The 23,586-nt window shown below is 55.4% G+C and overlaps 1 protein-coding gene and 1 long non-coding RNA gene across 3 annotated transcripts; one reads left to right on the top strand and one right to left on the bottom strand.

Annotated features, from left to right (window-relative positions):
* Positions 1–10,242: 10,242 nt before the first annotated feature.
* On the top strand, positions 10,243–13,513 carry LOC136566254 (green-sensitive opsin). The gene is made up of 5 exons (XM_066565323.1): positions 10,243–10,603; positions 12,214–12,382; positions 12,652–12,817; positions 12,924–13,163; positions 13,304–13,513. Exons 1-5 carry the CDS (start codon positions 10,243–10,245, stop codon positions 13,433–13,435), a joined length of 1,068 nt encoding a protein of 355 aa, XP_066421420.1. The 3' UTR covers positions 13,436–13,513.
* Positions 13,514–14,537: 1,024 nt separating this feature from the next.
* LOC136566255 (uncharacterized) lies at positions 14,538–19,472 on the bottom strand. 2 transcript variants are annotated; one of them, XR_010785004.1, is made up of 4 exons: positions 19,262–19,472; positions 17,589–17,761; positions 16,434–16,533; positions 14,538–16,014 (listed from the first exon to the last, which is right to left on the bottom strand). It is a non-coding gene; the product is annotated as an uncharacterized lncRNA (long non-coding RNA). The 2 variants fall into 2 exon arrangements; XR_010785003.1 differs by having other exon boundaries at positions 14,538–16,533.
* Positions 19,473–23,586: the final 4,114 nt, after the last annotated feature.

The raw sequence follows: 23,586 nt of genomic DNA, 5'->3' as shown, positions 1-23,586 counted from the left end.
GTGCTTTTTCATTTGTTCTATCGCTGCAGTAAATATATAAATAAATAAAATACTGCTGAATACAAAGAAAACACACTCAGTCACTTCCTTCATCTCTTCTTGGCTAATCCCTTTGGGAATTGATTCTCTCCCTCTTCTCCCAGAAAAACACCCACACAGACCTCCCCACTCAGAAACAGCCCTGCTGAGAGCCCTCCCTTGCCTGGCAAGCAGGACCTGTATTCCAGCCCTGAGATCTCCAGCTCAGCACCTCTCCAGGCAGAGAGCACTTGGTGCATTTGCTTCCCAGCTCCACAGGGAAAAGCAAAAAGCAGGAGGATCCTGAGTTCAGCATCAGCACTGCGGGCACACAGGGCTGGGACACCCCTCAAAACCCAGTCAAGTGCCAGCCTGGGGGCAGGAGGGGTGGGCAGCTGGCACAATGACAGGACATTCACTACTGACCTGTCTCCCCAAAAATCCAACCATTCCTGGCCCTAGGAGCTGTCTCTGAGGGTCATTTTCTGCCTGCTCAGAGGGCACTGGGGCTCCCACAGCTCCGTGGCAGTGCCCAGTGTCTGCCAGGTGCCCACAGGAGGCAGGAGCTGCTGGAATCGGTGCTCCCGAGGTGGGGATGAGGGAAAAAGCTCCTTCCCCATTGTTTCAGCATCGATTTCGTTCCCTCCTCCTCTGAGCTGGCTCTGCTGTGGCCAAGAGCTGCCAAGACCTACCTGGGAGTGCAGCCACGGACACTGGAGGTCAGAGCTCTTCTCCCTCCTGTCACACCTGGGTGCTCCTGCTGCTTCTCCTCCCTTTATAAACCCCTGCAGGCACTGCAGTCGCTCACCTGTGACCCTGTCCAGCTGCCTGGCCTGCATGGAAACGGCTTTCCCAGGCAGGGAATGTTATCTGCACTGGAGTTTTCTGAGTTTCTCGTTTCCAGGCAGATCCCTTCTGCTCCCTCCCCACGTTCTTTAGCTGTTCCTGGTGGTCCCACAGCTGTGGCAGATCAGCTGCTGCCTCAGTTTCTCCATCTTTAAGAGAAATTCCTCTCCCCTGGCTTGTGTTTCTAGACACTGAACCTGCAGAATGAGTTTCTTAGGATGTGAATGTCCCAGCACTACAATGACACCTGTGTCAATTATATTTCTACTGTAATTGCAAATCACAATAATATCAAAATTTCCACTTGGAGCCTTCAAGTGGCCCCTTCTCCCATCCTCACTGAGCCTGGCACACCGATCCCCCTCGGGAACAGAAATCCTGCACTGTCATCCCTCTCCAGACAAACGAGGTGCTGAGAGAGGGAGGGAATTGAGCAACAACTCATCCATGCTCTCCCAGGACCGTCAGCCAGGAGCTGATGCCAGAGGGTTTGGGATCAGGCCAGGCACATCCTGGTGCTGCTCCTGAGGGAGTCTGGGAGCCGCCAGGCGAGGAGCAGGAGGGAAACACGAGCTGGGAAGCCATGAAATCCTCCTGCATCCACGGGCTCCAGGGGCTGGGAGAGGGGGAGCATTCCTGCCTGCCTGGGGAGGGATATGGGGAACAGCCATTGCCCAGCCCAGGAATGGCATTTGTCACTTGGGAATGGCATTTGTCACCTGGGAATGCCATTTCTCACCTGGGAATGCTGTTTGTCACCTGGCCCCACTGAAGCCAGTCAATAGGACACGGGCACACCAGGTGTCACAGGGCCTGCTGCTGTCACAGCTGTCAATAACGCTCGATTTGGGACACAGCCCTCCTGAAAAACCTCGTGTCCAGCACTCAGGTGCTTCCTGGATCCCTGGGCATCCTCCCCAGCTTATCACAAAGCTCCCAGAGACTCCAGCTCAGCTTTGCTCCCTGGAAACCTCCCTGGGAATGTGGCTGAGGGTGATGCAAAGGATGTCACCCACACAGTGTGGGGTGAGCCCTCCCTTCCCTAAACAATTTGCACAAACCCCATCCCATTCCCATTTTAATTGACTTTTCCAGTGCTTTTCTTCACACGGTTGTGATGGATGCAGCTGAAGAGTCAGCAGATGGTGCTGGGAAGTGACAAATGAGTTACCAAGAAAGGTCACTTTTCCAAAGCACTGAACTTCCCCGTGTCTTGTCCCACTGTCCCTCCAAGACGTGTCTGTCTGGCAGCTTTCCATGCATCTGGGATGGAGCCTTCTGCCTGGGGAAGGACAACCTTCCAAATCAAACAGAGGGACGAAAATTAATCATATCTGTATTAGCTGCATGCAGCCTGCCAGCTTCACCTCTTAATTATGCAAGAGTGCTCCGACAGGAAGGAATCGTGGAGCTGAAAATAAAGGATCTGACTCCAGGTCTGGGAGTGCCAGGGCAGGTGGGAGCAACAGGCACCTCCTGGCTCTGGCTCGGCCCAGTCCATAAATGCAGCTTTTGGCACATCCTGGCTGCAAAACAAGGATAAATGAAAATAAAAAATCCCAGCTGGAGGTCTCCCTGCCAGCTCTGTAATTCCACAATTCCATCCTGCTGCATCCCTGGCACAGTTTGCAACCTGCAGCCCCTGAAACTCCCCTGCCAAGTGGCAGCAGAGGTTAGAGGCAACAGAAACATGATGGGCAGGATGGGTTTGAGTGCAGCTCTGCTTGCTCTGAAAGTTAAACATGTGGCATAACTGGGAGTCGTTTTCCCAGGGAACTGGCAGTGGAGTGCAGTCCATTGGGCCTGGCAGCAGTGGCAGTGCCAAGGAAAGGGGGCAGAACGAGCTGCCTGTGCCAGCAGCACACCCAAAGCTCTCTGAAACCAGCTCTGAGGTGACCTGTGCACCCCAAAACTGGGGAAATTCTACCTGCTGCCTCAGTTTTCCATGAAAGAATAAAAGAGAGGGAAAATGGTTTTCTGGACAGAGCCTGGGTGGATTTGGCTTCTCTGCAAGGGCTGGAGGGGACAGGCACTGACCAAAACCATAACAATCCTCTTTCATTGAGATTTAAAAAAAAAATTTAAATCCCTTTTTCTAATAAAATATATGTCTGTGCTTAGAAAAACTTTCTCTTCTCTCAAATAAGGAAAGAAATAAACAGGAGAAAAATGTTTCATTGCCTGGTTTCTCTACATTTTCGGTCACTCCTTTGCCACCCTCTCCCCGATGTGGAAGGAGTGAAGAGAGAAGGGAGAGGAGGTGAGAAAACGCGATGGATGCAGCTCAGCTGTTCCCATTTTGGTTTTCAAATCTGAGCCACCCGGTTTTCACTTGAGGGATCAGGAATATTTTTAGGAATGGTACAAAATGCAGCCTCACACCCAGGGAGGGGATGTGACTGGTCTGTCCCGTGGGGCTGGGTGACATCCCTGGGCACCCCACTGTCCTTTTGGGGTGCTGTGACCCCAGGCAGGTGATGGGAGAGCTCAGAGGCAGGGAAATCACTCAGATTTCAGCCAAAGAGATCCCTGCCCTGCTCCCAGGGGATATTTATTCATTTTGGTGAGGAGGAATTCAGTTTTTCCATACTCCAGGCACCCTCTGACCTTTCATTGCCTCATTCCCTCCTTCCCCTGCCCTGTTCCCATGTCCAACACCAATAGATCAGGTTGAGCCCTGCAAGCACCAACACCAAGGCACCAGAAGAAGCCCCAGATGGTTTTTGGGGGGGCTTTTGAGGGGAAAAGGGGCAGGGAACACAACTGAGGGGGGAGAAAAGGAGGGAGAGAAAGAAGAGGAGGGGAAAGAAGGGCAGGAAAAACAACTGGGGGGGAAAGAAAAGGAAGGGAAAAAAGAGAGGGAAAGAAGAGCAGGGAAAACAAGCAGAAGGAAGAAGAAGGGGAAAAGAAAGAAAAGAGGAAGGAAAGAAGGGCAGGGAAAACAATTGGGGGGGAGAATGAAAGGATGGAAAGAAAGAAAAGGGGAGACAGAAGGGGTCCAGCATCTTTGTGCTCAGCAGTGCCAGCTGCCAGCAGATTTCCCCAGACTGGATGATGCCAGATTCCCAGGATTTATTGGCGCTCTCACTGGAGTCTCCCCGTTCATCCCAGCACCTCTCAGCAATCAGTGGCCATTTATCTGCCACAGAGGAGAAGGGTTCTGGCTCTCAAGGCACCAGTTCATCCTGGGAGGAGCAAGGAGGCAGAGCTGGATGGCTTCAGGGTGAAAAAGAGACTCCTGTGGCAGGTCAGTGAGCTCCCAGGTGAGGGATCCCAGGAGAGACTCGGAGAGGAGCAGCAGCACATCCATCCCAGCTGGGATGTGGGAAAAGCAGAATGGAAAATTGTGACAGCAGCAGAAAGATCTGCAGAGCCTCGGGGCCTGTGCAGCCAGGCCTGATCCCAGCACAGGGCTCACTTTTGATAAAATGCCCGTTTAATCCGTGGTTATTTTGCTTCACTGTGGAATAGCAACCTCAGCGAAAGCCTCTCAACCACAAAGGCTTTAGAGGGCTAAACAGTAAAGATTGGGAATTAAGAAGAATAAATATTAATGAAAGGGGTGGGAAAATGCATAATTTCTCCAGACAATCCTGCCTGGGCTCCCCTGCACGGGGCTGTTTGGTTTATTGTTCTCTGGAGCAGGAGCTGCACATGCTTGGAGGGATCGTGCTGGGATGGAGCTGCAGCACGAGCCACACAGAGCCTGGAGAGAGCCCACATCCCATGGGAGAGGGAAAAGGGAGCAGATTGCCCCCAAAAAGGGTCAATATGGGATTCAACATGCAGTAAACCCTGTGCTGGTGTCAGTGGCTGTGGATCAAACCCAGAGTGGCACAGCCAGAGCCAGAGCTGTTACATAAAGGGATGGGGAGCAGCCCTGAATGGAGGAAATGAATCCAATTACAGGATGAAGGGCACAGGGAGAGGATGGACACATTTGGTCTGGAGCAAATCCTTAAAAGGCTTTAAAGTAGGGACAGAAAGAATGAATCATGGTGTAGGACATGCTGCCACCACCGAGAGGAGTTGGGGCCTTGGGATGGGGCAGGAGGCAGGAATGGGGCTCTGCACCTGGCTGAGGGACAAACACTGCCAGGATGTGGTTCTTCTGTGAGCTGGGACAGCAGTTTGGCTGTTTCTGGGGATGTTGGAGCGAGGAGCCAGCCCAGCCAGGCAGCAGGGAACAGCCCTGCTGCAAAGAAGAAACAAGCAGGCAACCCCCAAATTTCCTCCGTGCTGATTCCCATAAGATTATAACCCAGCTGCCCGTGTCACAGCAGGGTCCAGGCTTCCACTGAGAAAACTAAGGGCTCGCATTAGAAAGGAAAAAAAAAAAAATTGACCCAGTTATGACAAAACGAAGCAGCACGTTCACAGCATCGCTGTGGAAAGCCATGAGCAGCCACAACAAGGCCCTCGGGAGTAACAGGATTCCACTTCAAATGAGATTTACAAATTAAAAATAAAAGAGCTGGATTATTTCTGTGTGCCTGAGCCCCCCTTCCTGGCTGCTCAGCCAACCTCGAGTGGACACTGCAGGGTGGGGAGGGGTGCCATGCACATGCAGACCTTGGGAATTTGGGAAAATCCTTTCCTTTGTCTCTCTGACTTTGCAGTCAAGCACTGCCCCGTGTCAGACAGAGGAGGAGAGCTGGACACAGGTCCCTGGTAACTCCCTCAGAGAGCCCAGAAACCAGACCAAAATCCAGACTGGTTCCAGTTTGCCAGGCAGGGAGATCAGAGCAGCATTTTTGCCATCACCCCTGGCAGAGCACGACTCACTCCCAATGCAGCCCCAGGAACGCTGCCAGAGCTCCTGGGATCTGCCAGAGCTGCCAGGATCTGCCGGGATCTGATGGAGCTGTTGGGATCTGCTGGAGCTGCCAGGATCTGCTGGAGCTGATGGAGCTGCCAGAGCTGCCGGGATCTGCTGGAGCTGTTGGGATCTGCTGGAGCTGCCAGAGCTGCTGGGATCTGATGGAGCTGCAGGGATCTGCCAGAGCTGATGGAGCTGCCAGAGCTGCCGGGATCTGATGGAGCTGTTGGGATCTGCTGGAGCTGCAGGGATCTGATGGAGCTGTTGGGATCTGATGGAGCTGTTGGGATCTGCTGGAGCTGCCAGGATCTGCTGGAGCTGTTGGGATCTGCTGGAGCTGCCGGGATCTGATGGAGCTGCTGGGATCTGATGGAGCTGCCGGGATCTGATGGAGCTGTTGGATCTGCTGGGATCTGCCGGATCTGCTGGCTGGGCTGTGCCAGCTGCTCCTCGCTGTGGGGCCGGGGGAATGTCTTGCACACCTGCCCACTCTGCCGCAGCCCCGGGTTGTCACCGAGGGAGAAGTGTTGACAGCACCACACGGAGCGGAGCAGGTTCGCAGCTGAGCCGGGATTGCTCAGCTCCTTGGCAGCGAAATGACAGGGCCCAAAGAGTGCCTGTCTCTCCAAGGAAATCCTGCGGCGCTTGGAGAGACATTACCTGGATCAGCAGCGGGAGGAAAAGGCTGGGAGCTGACAGAGCGTGCAAATACCAGGAGAAGAGGTTGGCGTGGGGGAGCTCTCCCCACATCCCAGCTGCTTTGTGGCTTGGGGGGAGACCCTGAGCAGGATGCAGATGGAGAACCTGCATGGAAAACGGGAGCTGAGGTCCCTCCTGCTCAAATTTTGTGCATGAAACACAAAAGACAGCCTGCTGTGCACTCTTATTTTTTGTGACAAAAGCAGGGTCACCTCCCTGTCCACCCCCAGCCCCTGCCCTGGGTGGGTGCCCAGGGCACGGCCACAGAGCCACAGGGCCACCAGCCATGGCCAGGTAATCCCTGCTGGGGGAGGGCTGGCCCAGAGAACCCAATTGTAAATACATCAGTGTCCTCCTTCTCCCTGCCACACGTTTAAATCTATTTGATCCACTCTAATGGATTGATCTACAAGTTTGTGCACACACATCCTGCTTTGGACGGGCGGCTGGCAGCGCCTCGCCCATCACGGCCTGTCAGCTCCACTCAGCCTCACCTCGAGTGCAGAGCGAATCCAATTACAGGATAAAGGGTTTTCTTCCCCTCCATATGGTCTCTATAACGCTGTGGCTTTATCTTGCCTTAACCCCTTTCCTGGCGAGGGAGCTCCCAAGCCCGGCCTAAGCGGCTCAGCACCGCGGCCCTGGGTGGCTGCTATGTGATACAGGAAACGGGGTCTTCCCAGGGCACCCAGAGGCACATTCCTCCCTCTTCTCCTGCCCACTGGGGAGGAATGAGCCCGCACGGGAGGGAGATTCAGGGCAGCACTGGTTATAAAAGCAGCCAGCAGCACAGGAGTGAGCCCAGCCGTGCAGTCAGAGCTGTGCTCACAGCTGGGGTTCATGGGGCTGTGTGTCAGCCCAGCACCAGGAGATCAGCACAGATGTTCCCTTCATGACTGATTTGTTGTGCTCTTGCATTTCCCTCCACCTTGCTCTGCCAGGTGTTCCCTGAGTGTCCCTGGGCAAGCGGCTCCTGTGGCAGGGCTGGGGATGGGCACCACAAAGGGCTCCAGGAGCCCCCCTCCCCTGTGTGAGCTCTGCCTGTCGCTGATCCCTGTGAACCAGGCGTGTCAGCTCTGTGCAAGCCAGTTATTTGATTATAATTATCATCCCTTGCTTTACACAGGGCATGAAAGCCCAGAGCAGCTCAGGGCCCCGTCACGCCGCGCGCCAACAAACAATGAGCCAGAGACAATCCCAGCTCAAAGCAGGAAAACCTGCAAGGGGCAAGAAAAGCCTTTTCCTGAGGACAAACACAGAGCAGCAAAGCTCTCCTCCCGCATTAGGCAGGGCCTGGAATTTGCTGCTGTCGTAGAGTCAGCACAGAAAACAACCGGGAGCTCTCCTGGAGAGAGAGCAGCTCATAAACTTTCCCTGCTAAGAGACAGCAAATTAAAGCCATCCCTGTGACAGGGCTGCAGCAGGAGCTGAGGTTGCATTCAGGACACGTCCTGGAGGGACCAGGCACTCTCAGTGGGGTCATTTCCCTGCTCTGGGTTTACTCGAGGCCTTGGCCATTGCTCTGGGTGTGCTGACCTGCCCAGAGCTCTAGATCCACCAGTCTTGGGGCAGTGACCCCAGCGGACACATCCGTGAGGACAGCTGAGAGGGGACAGCCCTTTTACAAAGCACAGGTGGCTCAGGCTTACCTGCTCCACAGGCAGCTCCCAAAAAGGGTAAGGACCTGGTCCAGGTCGGTTGAAACCCTTCCAGTCCAATTGTCCCTTTGAAAGGTGTCTGGGAACCACCCATGAAGCCAAATCTCCTCCACACTCAGCTGCCAGGTGAGTGGAGAGGATCTGCTGAGCCAGGAAAGGTCCCTCTCCCAAAAAGTGCAGCTGAGTGTTCTCCCAGCACCCAGACTCAGTGTCCCTGTTCCCCCCACAGCTTCCTTTGCACCAACCTTGACTTTAGAAGAGGGCAGGACACCCCAAAGGGGTGCTAGGAAGGGATGGGAGGTGACAATTTACTTTCCCATGGGGTACCCGTGCCCAGATGCAAAACCTTGGAGAAGCTGCAGAACTTTGGGATGCTGCTGGCACTGGCAGAGAGGCCCAATTGTTTTTGAAGTGAAATCTTGGAGCTGAGGATTTGCTTTCTCTTTTGAAGCTGGGCCACCACAGTGAAATATTGGAGCTGGAGGGAGTTGCCTTCTCCCATAGGAACTGGGAGGTGCACACTGGAATTGAGATGGATGCACAGCTGGTTTTGTGGATTAGAATTTCTGGGATTTCCTTTGATATTCATTCTGCAACAATGTGCCAAATTTTTGTAGAAATTTTTTGAGCTTGACAATGGCCAGGAGAGGCAGGAAATTCCTCCAGGAAAAGGTCTCTGAGAAGCCATGGGGCTCCTCCACTTTCCCCTCATCCCCTCAAGGAAGACCTGGACCAGGAATTTGGTGCCTGGTGGCTTCGTGGTGTGGCAATTCCAAGAAGCACATCCATCCTGTGAGGAACCCTCATCCCAGGGCACCTGAGGCTGGCCTGACCCACTTCCCTGCACCACGTCCTACTTCTGCACCCACTGGATCAGGAATTAGGACACCATCCATCCCAACACCCCCTCAGCCTTCCGCTCCAGCTCGGAGATGCTCCAGGCGTGCAGGAGACCTCATTTATCCATGGGACAACGGTGACTTTTTCCATGGGCTGTGCCTTGAGGAGGCCCAGCTTACCTCGTTATCCGATCAGCTCCCTTAACCCCCCACATCCCCAGGATTAATGGAAGAGCTGCCCTAAGGCGCCTTAGGCAGGTCCCCTGGAGAAGGAGCCCCCATGACCCAGAAGGAAGAAATGGGGAAGAAGAACTTGGATGAGCTGGAGCCTTGGCACTGGCCCTGGGGATCCCACACTCCGTGCTGGGAGCCTGGGAAAAGCTCCCTTCCATCCCTCTGGCTCTCCCAGGCTGTGCTGGTCTATCCACACTCTCTGCAGGGAGTTCAGGACGTCTTTGCTCTCCTCTGCCCCGTGGCACAACCAGGGGTGTGATCAGAGTCACACAACCAAGAGCTCTGCCCCAAAATGCTGCATTTACCAAAAAATTACCAACTGCATTACCTTTGGGATGGGAAGTGGCTTCCCCTCCTACCTTTGGCCAGCTCCAGGCCTTTGGCTGTGTCAGCAGAGCCTGGATTTGGGATGCACACCCCAGCAGTCCTCACACTGAACCAGGTGCCTGAAACAGAGCCCAGCCAACAGCTCAGCCCCACAAAGCTCAGTCCAGTCTTCCCCCAGTGACCTCCCCAAGGTCAGTGGGGCAGAGCTGGCCACTCCCCAGTCCCCAAGTGGTCTCACAGGGTCCTTCAGCCACCTAGGGACACCCCAAGCCTGTGACACACTGTGGACCCCAGAACAGCCCATTTTCACATCGGCCCCTCCCAAACTCCCCACCGCTCCTCCCACCTTTGCCCCTCTTCCCAAGCACTCCCCACGCCATCCCTTCCTGCCCCCAACACCTTAAACAACATTAAACACTTAATGGCAATTAATACTCTTTAATGCAGGTTTTGGGGCCAACTGGCTGCTTAGAGGGTGCTTAAACCATCAACCCCTCTCAATCCCGTTGCCCTTGTCATACAAAGTTAGCCGAGCCCCTCGTCAGCCTCCCCCCTCCCTCGAGGAGGCCGGAGGGTATAAAACCACCCCGGGGCGCAGCACCGCCAGCCCCCGGCGCGGCACAGGGCAGGGCACCGCCTCCATCCCCTCCACTTCTGCTGCTCCTCGTAATTCATCCATTTTTTGGGTTGGAGGGGAACCCTCTCAAAGGGGTGGGGCTTCCCTTTTTTCATTAATCAGGGTCAGAACTCGATTCGTTGCAGAAAACCCCTCCGGCGGAGCAGCTCCCGCAGCCAGGGCAGCATGAACGGGACGGAGGGGATCAATTTTTACGTGCCTATGTCCAACAAGACCGGGGTGGTGCGGAGCCCCTTCGAGTACCCGCAGTACTACCTGGCCGAGCCCTGGAAATACCGCCTCGTGTGCTGCTACATCTTCTTCCTCATCTCCACCGGCTTCCCCATCAACTTCCTCACCCTCCTGGTCACCTTCAAGCACAAGAAGCTCCGGCAGCCCCTCAACTACATCCTGGTCAACCTGGCGGTGGCTGACCTGTGCATGGCCTGCTTTGGTTTCACCGTCACCTTCTACACCGCCTGGAACGGCTACTTCGTGTTTGGCCCCATTGGCTGTGCCGTGGAGGGATTCTTTGCCACGCTGGGAGGTAAGAGATGGGAATGAGGGCTTGGACTTTCCTTCTCCAGGGCTTTGGGAGTCTGGTTCCGTCCCTTCATGGCACTGTTGGGATGTGCAGCGTTGTTCTTCCGCGTGTGGGGCTCGCACTGCTCTTAAAATGGGGGAGGAAAAGAGAATTCTGCGTGTTTGGTCTTGATAGCAAGGAGCCTCCATGGCATGGTGGCAGGGAAAGGAAGCCTGGGAAGGGATCCTTGTTTGTAGGATCCAGCCTGGGGTCACCTGGCCCTGGTAACAAGGTGGTTGCCAGAGACCTGCCAGGGACGACCACGGCGTGTTCCTGAATCAACGCCAAGCAGCTCGCACCAAGAACAGGCTTGGACTTGAGGTCTTTTCCCAACCTTCATGATTTCATGATAATTCCTTAACCCAAAGGCTTCCCTTTTTGGGGAAATGGAGGGTTTAGAAAGTGAAGAGAAATCCCTCAGGAAGGGAACCCCATGGTAGAGCTAGAGGTGTGGAGACACGAGAGGGCTCAGAGCTTATCCAGGGGCAAAAGGAAGGTGAGGAGGATCCAGGGTGGTTCCCAGGCTCCTCAAGGATGGCTCAGCTCTGTCCCAGCTGCACCAGATTTGGGCGCCCTTGGGATTTTCCTTGAGGCATTTCTCAGGGACACACACGAGTGCTGCCAACACTTGGCCCTGCAGAAAAACAGGGAGAATTCACTCGGCAGCCGGAGCCCACGCAGGCAGCCCTGCCCACGCCACACCTTGTGATGGATCTGACAGCCACCAGTCCTTGTTGGAGAGACCCAGAGCCACCACAGGGACTTTGCTGTCCTTCCCCTAAACAGTGCCATCCCCCACAGTGATGCTGCTCTGGATATACACATTTTAAAAACATGAATATTCTGCCAAAGGCACAGCTGAATGTCCTGATCCAATCCAAGGGGCAAGGAAAGGCTTGGGGTTGGAAGATCCCAAAGTCTGCTCCATCCCTGTTCAGTGAGCCTTGGGCAGTGTTATTTTGCCTTCCCAATGTTTGTACCTCTCAGAGGAGGAGGAGGAGGAGGCTCCTGTTCCCAGGGAAGGAAGTTGGCTGGGAAGCAGCGGGCTGTGCGAGCAGCAGGTCCCCAGCGAATCCCAGCACAGGGTGTCGTTATCAGCAGCTTATCACAGCTGGGGGCATTAGCAGGCTTACAGCACCGACTAAACGCTCCCAAATCCCCTGAAGTTTAATTATCCCTCATAAATACATGTGCACGTTTCCCACCCACACAGTCCCCCCCCTCCCCGCACCTCCCCCGATCCAGCGCCAGCAGAAGGCTCGTGAAATGCACAATTTAAAGGAATCAACAGGTTTGGAGGCATCCGGCAGCATTGCCAGGAATTGTGCTTCCCCACGCCCAGGTGGGATTCACTGCCTTGATTCTTAATTTATTAAAACCCCTCCGCCCCCAGCATCCCCTCGGCTCCCAGAGCTTCTGCACGTTACGGGTGGAGGATTCCCAGTTTTCTAGCAGGATGCTGCTTCTCCCACGCTGATCCCCAGCTCCCCCTGCTCTTCTGTGGAAGCACCAAGGGAAGGTGGAGCCCAGGCGGGCTCTGACCACTCCATGGGCTCTCCCTCTCCTCCCCGCAGGCCAGGTTGCCCTGTGGTCCCTGGTTGTCCTGGCCATCGAGCGCTACATCGTCATCTGCAAGCCCATGGGCAACTTCCGCTTCTCCGCCAGCCACGCCATGATGGGCATCGCCTTCACCTGGGTCATGGCCATTTCCTGCGCTGCCCCGCCGCTCTTCGGCTGGTCCAGGTGAGCCCCAGGATCCCCAGCAGCTCCTGGACCCCTCCATCCCTGCAGGGAGAGCAGGTGGCTCCCAGCAGGGAAGTGCTTGGCCTTGGAGGAGGGAAATGAATGTCCCGTTCTCATGGGAGGGGGTGTCACAGCAAGCTGACGTTGCGTGCTCGAGTGCACCCCAACCACCCGTACCACCCTTCCAGCATCCCCCATCCTCAGGGAATTCCATCCCTGTTGCCCCTCAGGGAGGGTCCTGGAGCAGATTCCCACCTTTCTCCTGCCAGGTACATCCCGGAGGGGATGCAGTGCTCCTGTGGGCCCGACTACTACACCCACAACCCCGACTTCCACAACGAGTCCTACGTGCTCTACATGTTCGTCATCCACTTCATCATCCCCGTCGTCATCATCTTCTTCTCCTACGGGCGCCTCGTTTGCAAAGTCCGCGAGGTAACGGCTGGAGGGGACCGATGGGGACGGGGGGGTGGCTCGGGCAGGATTGAGGGGTGTGAGTTGGGGCTGCAGAGCTGCCCCTCACCACCCTCTGTGTGCACAGGCAGCTGCCCAGCAGCAGGAATCGGCCACGACCCAGAAGGCAGAGAAGGAGGTGACGCGGATGGTGATCCTGATGGTGCTGGGCTTCATGCTGGCCTGGACGCCCTACGCCGTGGTGGCGTTCTGGATCTTCACCAACAAGGGCGCCGACTTCACGGCCACACTGATGGCAGTGCCTGCCTTCTTCTCCAAGAGCTCCTCCCTCTACAACCCCATCATCTATGTGCTCATGAACAAACAGGTGAGACACCCATATCTGGGGGCTCCATGGGCACGTTGCTCCTTCCCAGAAGGATCTCAGTCCATCCAGGGACTCCTGGCCCTGTGGCACATCCCCTCTGGCCCCCAGTGCCACCACTGTCATTTCTCTCCCCTCCCCAGTTCCGTAACTGCATGATCACCACAATCTGCTGCGGCAAGAACCCCTTTGGGGATGAGGACACCTCCTCCACTGTATCCCAGAGCAAGACCGAGGTCTCCTCCGTCTCCTCCAGCCAAGTATCACCTGCATAGAGCATGGACAGTTTGAACTGGGGTGACCTGCTGAGCTCGGGGACCCAGACAGACGCCCCCCAGCCATTCCCTCGTGCCCCGGCCCCCTCCCCTGCAGGGGAATTTAGCTGTGCCCGTCCTGCCATAGCTGTGCAGACCCCACCCCACACATCCACGGGGACCCACACGTGGCACTCTGAGCTCTGCCAGAGTGCTCCCACTCTGACCTGCTCCCAGGAGCACGGCACCTCTGGGGGACTGTCCCCACCTGTCCCCACTGAGTTCGAACAGCAGCAGATGATGGGGACCCCAAACCTTTTCCTGCCTGAATCCCACACCCCGCCAGCATCGCCCTTCCCTGGGCTCCAGGGAGCATCACAGGAGCACCCAGGCCTCATTTGCAAAAACCTAAATATTCTGGCAAAGCCCCAGGAGCAGGACCCTGTGGCTGGGGTGGCCCCACCTGCCCCTCAGCAGGGCCTGAGCCTGGGGCTCTGTGGAGCCACGCTCCCGCCGGGATTCCCAGCAGGAATCGATTCCTGCAGCCTCTATAAATCAATACAACAAACGGAGCCACGGGCGGGAGCCCAGCTCCCTCTATCCCCAAGACAGCACTGTAGATACATTTTTTTGTCTTGGAACCTGTAAATATTTGCTCATGTCCTTTGAAATCTCTATCCCTCTCAGCTCTTTCCTTTCTTCTCCTGTTCCCCACTCCAAAGCAGAGAAATTCCCCTTCCACCTCTGCTCTGGCTGGACAGGCACGGCCAACCCTGGAGGGTGGGGCCGGGACCCGAGCGCTTTCCTGTACATATTTTATAAATAAATAATCTCATGTCAGCACAAGGACATCTGCAGTCAAGGAGTAGGGGTTTAAAAAAACTAAGAAATAAACAGAAGCAGCACAGAGAAAAACACAGATGCTCAGTCCTTGTCCTTTCTCTTGGGCTGTGGGGACAAGATGCTGGTGGCCAGCTGCGGGAACACAAGACAGGAGCTTGCAGCTGTCCCAAAAGCCATGGGAAGGGGGATCTGTGGGTGACACCATCCCCACAAGGTGGCAGCCCCATCAGCTGGAGCACCAAAGGTGTTTGGAGGCAAAAAGAGACACAGGGCACAGCCCTCACTGCCCAGCCAGGCGTTTTAGTACTTTAATATTTAAGATTTCCCCATGTAGCCTTAAATAAAGCTTCAGCTGAGAGCTTCTCACAGAGTTCAAGTTCCCCTTCCTCTGGGGCCCTTCCAGGCAGCGTTGTGACAGAATTGGAAGAATCAGGGAAAAAACTGTTCCCTGTGTCAGTGAATTCATTCAGGAGTGGCTGGAGAGCGATCCCAGTGCCAGAACCTCGCCCTCCTCCCCTCCCTCACCTCCCCTCTGGTGTTTTTCCTCCTTTTTGGGTCCAAAGCCACCAAAACCAGTGAGAAATCCCAAGCTCATCCCTGGCATGGGAAGGCAGGGTTGGGAAGCATTTTTGCCCCCAAACACCAGGCCTGGGAGGGGAAGGATGCAGCCCCAGCTCTCCAGGCACCCTCCTGTCTCTGCACCCACCCAAATTTGGGGTCCTGGCCGGGATTGCTCTGGAGCTGCTCCCACACCACTCCTGCTGTGCTGGATGATTCACTCTGCCCATCCCAGGAGCCTTTTTTCCTTCCCTACAAAGCCCCAAACCAAGCTCAGAACTGATTTCTTCAAACCATGGGAGCAGGGGAGGAGCAGCCACCAGACAACCCAAAACCCAAACCTCACCCAGCCCAACAGACCCAACCCTTCCATGGCAGAAAGCATTTCAACCAAAGGTTCCTCTTCCAAAATCACCCAGGAGTTCTCTCCTTCCACTTTTCCATGAATCCGTGGATTTATCCAGGCACTGCATTTGCAACCAGCAGGGACCATCCTGGCATCACCCACTCAGAGCAGGCACCACCAGCTGCTCCAGTGCTGCTGGCCTGGCACTGCTGCCACCTAAATTCAGATGCAAACTGAGGAAAGCAGCCAGACTCATCCAGGGAATGGAGACAGCTGGAATCTCAGGCCCAAAGGGCATCTCAGTGTCTGACTCCCATCCTTCTGCAGCTGGGACTGTTCCTCCTCATCCCAGCACTGCTGTCAGCTGGTTTAGGAAAACTGCAGTAATTGGCTCAATTCATTTTAAATCAGTTCTCATTTGTGCAAGCAGCACTCAGGGAAAAGCAGCTTGGAGTTTATAATGTCCTGATTTGGAGCATCCACAGGGATGAGGGGGAGATCTCAGTGAGGTGTTCTTGGTCTTTGCCCCACAGCCCTGGGCACAGACAGAACCCCAAAAAAAGGGACAAACCAAGGTGCTGGCCCAGTGCTGTTCCCCACAACCCTCATCCTGCCAGGGCTGATGGAAAGGGGTTCTGGTAAGGACAGGATGGAGGAGAAAAGGGGTTCTGGGTGGAACAAGCTGGAGGAGAAATGGGATTCTGGAAGGGAAAGTCTGGAGAAGAAAAGGGATTCTGGAGAGGATGGATCCATCCTGGGATGGCACTGCCTGGATTTCTCCCAGGACATTTTTATCCCATCAGTGCAGAAGGAGCAGCTCCATGCCAGAGGGTCTGGCTCTGCTCGTTTGTCTCTGCCAAAGGAAAAACATCTCCTTGTCCAGCCACAAGGAACAAGAAGATTAAAACCCTCAAACACTGCCCCCTTCCCTCTGTGCCATCACACACAGGGCTGGGGGGCCAAATCCCTTTCTGGAGTGCCCAGACCCTGCTACCAGGAGAAAAAGCTGCTCCTTAAGGGAAAAACTGCTGGAATTTGGGCTTGGGAGAAGCCAGGATTGCCCCTGACAGTGCCAGGGGGACCTTGCACAGCCCCAGCAGCTCAGGGAGACCCAGGCAGTGTTTGCCTCCCACCCAGGAGGGTTCAGGAGTCCCCACATTTGTGTCACATCCCCAGCAGGGCCACGTTTGTGTCACATCCCCAGCCCGAATCCATCAGGGCTGCCTGTGTCACGTTAGCAGCAATAAAAGGATTCAAACAGCAATTCCTTACTTTTATGAACAAATGGCCCTGGCTGGATGATTCAGGCAGCATTCAATTCCCAGCCAGAAAGTGTCAGCAAAATCCCAGCCTCTCACATGTAGGTGGATAACTGCAAATGAAAGGAGGGAATTATTAGCACTTAATAGCCGGTGGGTCTGCACTCCCCAGTGCTCCTCTCCAGGAGATGCCAAACGCTCCAGAGCCCCAGCAGCTGCAGGGCCCTGCCAAGGGGGGGCTGCAGGGGTTGGGGTGATGGCTCTGGACACTGGGATCGACCTCACCCCACTGCCAGGGCCCTGCTCCAGCCCAGCCCCACCAGAACCCCTGCTCTCCTCCAGCCTGTCCTTTTCTCCTCTGATCCATCCTCTCCAGAATCCCTTTTCTCCTCCAGACTTTCCCTTCCAGAACCCCATTTCTCCTCCAGCTTGTTCCATCCAGAGCCCCTTTTCTCCTCCAGCCTGTCCTTACCAGAATCCCTTTCCTCCTCCAGCTTGACCCCTCCAGAACCCCCTTTCCCCTCCAGACTTTCCCTTCCAGAGCCCCTTTTCTCCTCCAGCCTGTTCTTTCCAGAATCCTTTGTTTCTTCCATCCCATCCTCTCCAGAACCTCTTTTCCTTCTCCATCCTGTCCTTACCAGAATCCCTTTTCTCCTCTATCCCATCTTCTCCAGAATCCCTTTTATCCTCCAGACTTTCCCTTCCAGAGCCTCATTTCTCCTCCAGCTTGTTCCTTCCAGAGCCCCTTTACTCCCCCAGCCTGTTCTTTCCAGAACCCTTTTTTTCCTCCATCCCATCCTCTCCAGAACCCCTTTTCCTTCTCCATCCTGTCCTTACCAGAACCCCTTTCCTCCTCCAGACTTTCCCTTCCAGAGCCCCTTTTCTCCTCCATCCTGTTCTTATCAGAATCCCTTTTCTCCTCCATCCCATCCTCTCCAGAACCCCCTTTCCTTCTCCAGCCTGACCCCTCCAGAACCCCTTTTCTCCTCCATCCTGTCCTTACCAGAATCCCTTTTTCCCTCCATTCCATCCCATCCTGAGCCCTTTTCTCCTCCCCACAGCCCCTCTCCCATCTCCCCCTCCCCACCCAGGGACCCTCAGGCACCCCAAACCCTTGGTGGCACAAATCCCCCAGCTCCAGAGGGATCCAGGGAGGCTTCCCAAGCACCTGGGGCTGCTCCTGGCCATGCAGGACCGTGCACCACACTCTGCCTTTCTCCTTCACCCAGCCTGCCCGTATTTTTCTTGTTCATCAGACTGACAAATGGGCAGAAAACAGACTCCTGGTGATTTCCTGCACAGGCTGCCCACTCCTCCTCTCCCCTCGGCGATGACTGAGAGCTGAAAAAGCAGGAATAGCATATAAATTTCCTCCCTGCTTTAATAAATACCTCTATTACCTTGCGCTTTCCCCCGGCTCGCTGTGCAGCTCCTGCTGCCCGCCGGGCAGACGTGATAAACCAAAATTCACATTTCTGTGGGGGACCAGCAGCAGCAGGGCTCAGGCAGGCTGGCAGCAGCATGGGAGGGGTGAAGCTCCCACCTCGGGGGTCTGGCTGCAGCTTCACATCATCCCACGGGGAGATAAATCCATTTATTTATTACCAAAAGGGAGCTGGGGTTTGTCTCTGGTCCCTCTGTGGACTCCCTGTGCTGGCCTCAGGGGTAGGAGGGGTCCAGGGCTTGTCCCAGACACCTCTGAGCCCCTCGGGGTGAGCCTGGGGTTTCCTGAAGGGTGGCAATAAAGACAAACCCTGCTAAAATCTCAGCCAGAGAGTGCAGGGGGAGCAGAAGGGTTTGGTGGTGGAGGGAAAGCTGTCAGAGCTGGGATCTGTGCTGGGTTCCTCCTCCCTGGGCCTCATCCAAATCCTTGCCTGGGGCTCTCAGGACACCCGGGACAGGACGTGTCACTGTGCCTTGGCCAGGAGACCCCCGAGCAGTGCAGGACCAGCCCGAGCATCCCAGTGGGATGCAGAGACCTCTCTCCATCCCCAGCCCACCCCTTCTGAAGCACAACGGGCAAAACCCGCCGGCCTTTGACACCCCCAGCGCTGCCAGCAGCCCCTGGGGCACCCCTGTCCCCTCTGCCACCCCCAGCACAGCCTGATCCAAGCGGGCAGTGCCGCTGTCCCCATCCCCAGGGCGCAGCAGCCTCGGCTCCTCCTCCCCCTCAGCCGGATTGATGGCGGTGTTTGCAAAAAGCACCTTCAAAAGGAGCATTCGGAGGTGGCAGCCTCCCAATTTCCCCCTCAGCCAGCGATTGCTGCGTCTCATCCCCTTCCCGGAGTCTGTTTAAGTTCTGCATTTAACAAGCTCCTAAACAAGGAGCGGCCGCAAGGGGCAGCGCCCGCTCCCTCCCTGCCAGCGGCATTTGGGGACCCAGGCCGGGAATGGGAAATTCCTCCAAATTCCTCCTCTCTGATTTATGGCTCTCGTTAATCCTCCAGGAGGGCCCCGAGCTGCCCCGAACCTCCGAGGGATGAATAATTTAGTAGCTGGTCAAATATTCTCTAAGGGTTAGAGAACATCAGTGGGAGCGGGGATTTCGGAGAGGGAGGGACACAAAATGACAAATTGAGGCCAAAAAGCGGAAAAAGGAGATGGAAGGGAAAGGAAGGGAAGGGAAGGGAAGGGAAGGGAAGGGAAGGGAAGGGAAGGGAAGGGAAGGGAAGGGAAGGGAAGGGAAGGGAAGGGAAGGGAAGGGAAGGGAAGGGAAGGGAAGGGAAGGGAAGGGAAGGGAAGGGAAGGGAAGGGAAGGGAAGGGAAGGGAAGGGAAGGGAAGGGAAGGGAAGGGAAGGGAAGGGAAGGAGCCAGCAGGGCTCAAGCCCACCCTGGTCTCACCGGATGCCGATGCTGCCCCAGCCCGGCACTGTCTGCTGCCCTCGGGGGCAGAGCTGCAGGGACACAAAGTTTTGGCAGCAGAGCCTCGATGAAAAGTGCTGCCAAAGGGATTTTCCACCTCCTTCCCTCCTCCTCCTCCCCAGGGATCAGGGCAGCGTTCCCAGCGAGGAATCCCCGGGGCTGATGCTGGAGGGCGGTCACGGAGCAGAGGCCGGAGAGGAGAGTCCAGGTGCTGCTGCTGGGAGCTCCCAGCTCCTTCCAGCCTCGGCTCGGGATGGTTTGGGCTCCCCAGGGCCCCCGCAGCCCCGCGGAGCCGGCGGAGGTAGAGGGCAGCAGAGGCTGCTCCTTGCGGCAGCCGGGAGGGGACGGGTCCTGCCCGCTGGAACCGCGTGAGGAATCAATGGAATGAACGGAATGAACGGAATGAACGGAATAAATGGAATAAAGCTGCTGCACGGCAAAGGCACAGCCAGGCTGCTGGGGTGGGAATAAGCTGCACATCCCAGTGGGGATGGGGGATGGAGCCAGGATGGGTCCTGCAGGCTCTTGGACCCCTCCCCAGTGGGTCTGGGGACAGCAGGGCCACAGGTCGGGTTCCCAGGTGTCCCATGCCATGGCCACAATCCTGGGACAGTCTCCAGACACTGGAATTTGCTCTGACACAGACACGGGATTTCCATGGGATGACACCAAGGCTGGCAATGCCACCCCTCATCATTTCCAAGAGGTCTGGAGGGGATAAATTAATAAAAAACCATGTTTATAACCTCCCCATCCCATCCCCAACTGGGGCTTTAGCTGGGATCTCAGGAAGGAGGAGCCCAGGCCAGGTGCCCCCATCCTTTCTCCTCTCCTTTGCTCATCCTCACTCCTTATCCCAGTCCCCCACCCCACAGTGATGGAGGCTGGGGGTGAAACAGGGAGAGGAGCTGGAGCTGGGATGGATCCCAGAAGGCAGGGAAGATCAAATAACCTGTCCTGAAACACAGGGGAAGAGGAGCTGGGACTGCAGCAGGAGGGACCCCAGACAAAAATCCTGAGCTTTACTGAGCCCTGCTTGTTTAAAGGAACAAAAAAAAGGAGTTTTTTTCCTAATTCCCAGCCCAAGAACCTGCAGAGAAGTGAGGGAGGGGTCTCATTCTGCCCCTGCCCTGGGTTCTGGGGAATCCTGGAGCTCCTGAATCCCAGAGGTCCCGAGCAGGGGCAGTGGGGGCTGGATAGATCCATGCCATGGGTACAGGGAGGGACCAGGGGCCACTGGCACGTGCCCAGAGCAGGATTGTGATGCTCCTTTTGGTTTCCTTTTTTTGAGGGCAGCGGCCACCGCCTCCTTTTCCAGTTTTTTCCCTGTTTTTCCTCCTTTTCCTGGTTCTCCTCCTCCCCCTTGGGCTGCTGCCTCCCGCCTGCGGTGCAGATGGCCCAGCATATGGGCAGCCTCCCCTCGTGCTCGCACCTTGTAAGCAGATTCTGTCAGGTTTCAAGAGGAAAAGCTTAATTAAGCAGTTGTGTGTGTACAATTATGTCCTTAATTATCTCCGCGTTTGGCTCCTTTGTTGTTCCCCGTTTGTGAGAAGTTTGGGAACAACCGCGGGCGTCCTGCAGGAGCTTTTTCCTAACCTGGTTTCTCTCTTCTCCTGCCTCATTTTAGGGATTTTCTGGCTGAAGGGAGCTGCAGGATGAACCCTCCCTGGTCCCTGGGATTCACTGACCCCAGCTCAGTTCCCAAAGCAGAGCAGCTGCCAGCACTGCCCACACCAAGGGCAACCTCAGCTGCTCAAAAGCTGCTCCAGCCCAATTTACCACCTCCCACATTTGTGCTCCAGTGCCCCAGCCCTGCCCCAGCACCCTGGGGAATGAACAGATCCCGTGAGAGCATCTTCAGGGTGCTGCTGCTCCATTGCTCCCATACCCCAGCAACGCCAGCCAAGGGGACCCTGCCTAATGAATTGCTCTAATTACTCCACTTCCCCCCATTTCCCAGCTTGGGCAGCAAGCCTGTCACATCTCCAGGGACATCCTGGGTGCCCTCCTCACTCTCAGTCAGGGTCTGCAGCCACCTGCAGAGATCAGGGACAGAGGTGGCACAAACAACTGGCTAATTTGTGGTGGTGCTTTCATTTTACGCTCAGAGCACTAAACAGCCATAAACATCCTGAGCTGGATGGTGGAGCTGGGGGTGGTTTTATTGTCTGCAAGTCCTTGAAGTTTTGCCATGAACCTTTTATTAAAAATAACCCCAAACTCTCGTTTCTCTAATTGAGTGTATTTCAGAACCCACACGCTTGCATTTGTACCCAGGTATGTTTTTATCACCACCACCAGTTAATTTTTATTTACCTTCTAGTGAAACTCATCTTCCTCCTTAATTCCCAGGCCTGCATTTGCTTTCAGATCAGAATTGGGACCCAACAATAAGCCGTATATTTAAGGTGCCATTAAATCCTCAGCTCTGCTCTCACAGCTTCCAAACCAAAGCACAGCAGTGACCTCCCCCTCCTTTGCCAGACATCTCAGCAGGGAAAATGAATCTTCATCCAGCTGAGAGGTGCCAAGTGCCAGGAATGAGCCCGGGGAGAATGGCAGGAGTGATGGGGGCTGCAAAGGGAGGGCTGGGGGGAGATTGGAGGGAATGAGGAGAGGAACAATCTGTGAAAAATGTGTATTTTATGATTGGCTTTTCGCAAATATTAAAATGAATATTATATGTGTTGTGTTAGAAAGCGATGCTGTATTAATTCCCTGAGCTGGCCCCGGGGCAGAGCACAACGTGTCCAAGTGGGGCTGGGGCAGATCCTCCCCCAATTCCCCGCCCCGCTCCCCAATTTTCCACTCCACTCCCCAGTTCCCTGCTCCAATCCCCAGTTCCTCTCTCTGCTCCCCAATTCCCTGCTCCACTCCCAAGTTCCCTGTTCTGCTCCCCAGTTTTCCACTCTCCAATTCCCCTTTGCTCCCCAATTCTCTTCTCCACTCCCCAATTCCCTTCTCCACTCCCCAATTCCCCTCTCTGCTCCCCAATTCTCCTCTCCACTTCCCAATTCCCTGCTCCACTCTCCAGTTCCCTGTTCTGCTCCCCAGTTTTCCACTCCCCAATTTCCCTCTCCAGTCCTCAGTTTCCCTCTCCACTCCCCAGTTCCCTGCCCCACTCCCCAATTCCCCTCTCCATTCCCTTTTCTACTCCCCAATTCCCTTTTCTACTCCCCAATTCTCCGCTTTGCTCCCCAGTTCCCTGCTCCGGCGCGGGGCAGTTGAGGACAGGGGCGGCTCTCGGGCTGTAATTAACACTCGGCGGTAATTAACACCCGGGAGCAGGGATTTGATCCCTTTCATCCGGGGGCTGCGGGGAGGCATCAGAGCCCGGAGGCTTTGGGGCTGTCGCACCCCAGCCTGGTGTAAATTCAGTCCCTTTTTGGGGGAATTTGAATTTTTTGGGGGGGGGCGCAGCGAGGAGAGGATTTGGCAGCATCAACAGCCAAATCCCTGCTGCTCCTGCCCAGCCCCAAGGTCCCCATCAGGGCAGTTTGGGATGCAGGATGTGGCTGAAACACAGCCCTGCACCCCAAAACCCATCCCCGAGGGTGCTGAGGAAGCAGGTTCAGGGATCCCAGCGCTCTCCTGGCTTTTCTGTCTCTCTGTTATTCCCCCTTCCCGCAGGAATTATTCCTGTCCAGCAGGACTTTTACACCCTGCAGGAATTTTACACCCTGCAGGAATTTTACACCCTGCAGGAATTCCACCAGGCAGCCCAAAGCAAACACAATATTTTAAAGTCCTTCCCAGCCTAACCATCCCCAGCGCTATTAATAACACTTGTAAGGAGTTGTTCTTGAATAGATATGATTTTTATCTTGACAGCGTCTCCCTAAATCATTTTTATCCCCACGAAGTTTGCGAGGAGCAGATTTTCCTGAGGGCCATTTATCTCGGCAAATATCCCCACCCCTGTTTATTGCTCACTCCCTCTTTTAGCGATGGTTTGGGCTGTTCCCCACGCTCAGCCTCAGCTCCCACATCCCTCCGTCCCCTCCCTCCACGTGTGTTTCACTGGTGGCAGCAAAATAAACTCAAATTCTCCAATCTCTGTGGCTGAGGAGCTGTTGGGAGGTGGGATGGGGGTGTGAGCTCATTGCCAAACATCCTCCTGTCCTCCCTCCCCCCGCGTCTTCAGACACAATTCCGCTTCAGAAAAGGCTCAGAGCTGCCCTGAATTATCTGAATTTTCAGCTTTTCCCCTCGTCGTGGCAGATGGACAAAGGCACAGGGAAAGCTCGAGGCGGGGGAGGCAGTGGGGCCATTCCTGCTGTCGCATCCATCACTGGAGGGGGAAT

This window comes from Molothrus aeneus, chromosome 24 (genome assembly GCF_037042795.1).
Source record: "Molothrus aeneus isolate 106 chromosome 24, BPBGC_Maene_1.0, whole genome shotgun sequence".
NCBI classification, from domain to species: Eukaryota; Metazoa; Chordata; class Aves; order Passeriformes; family Icteridae; genus Molothrus; species Molothrus aeneus.
The sequence above is the reverse complement of the archived record's forward strand: the minus strand, read 5'-3'. Positions and strand labels throughout refer to the sequence as shown.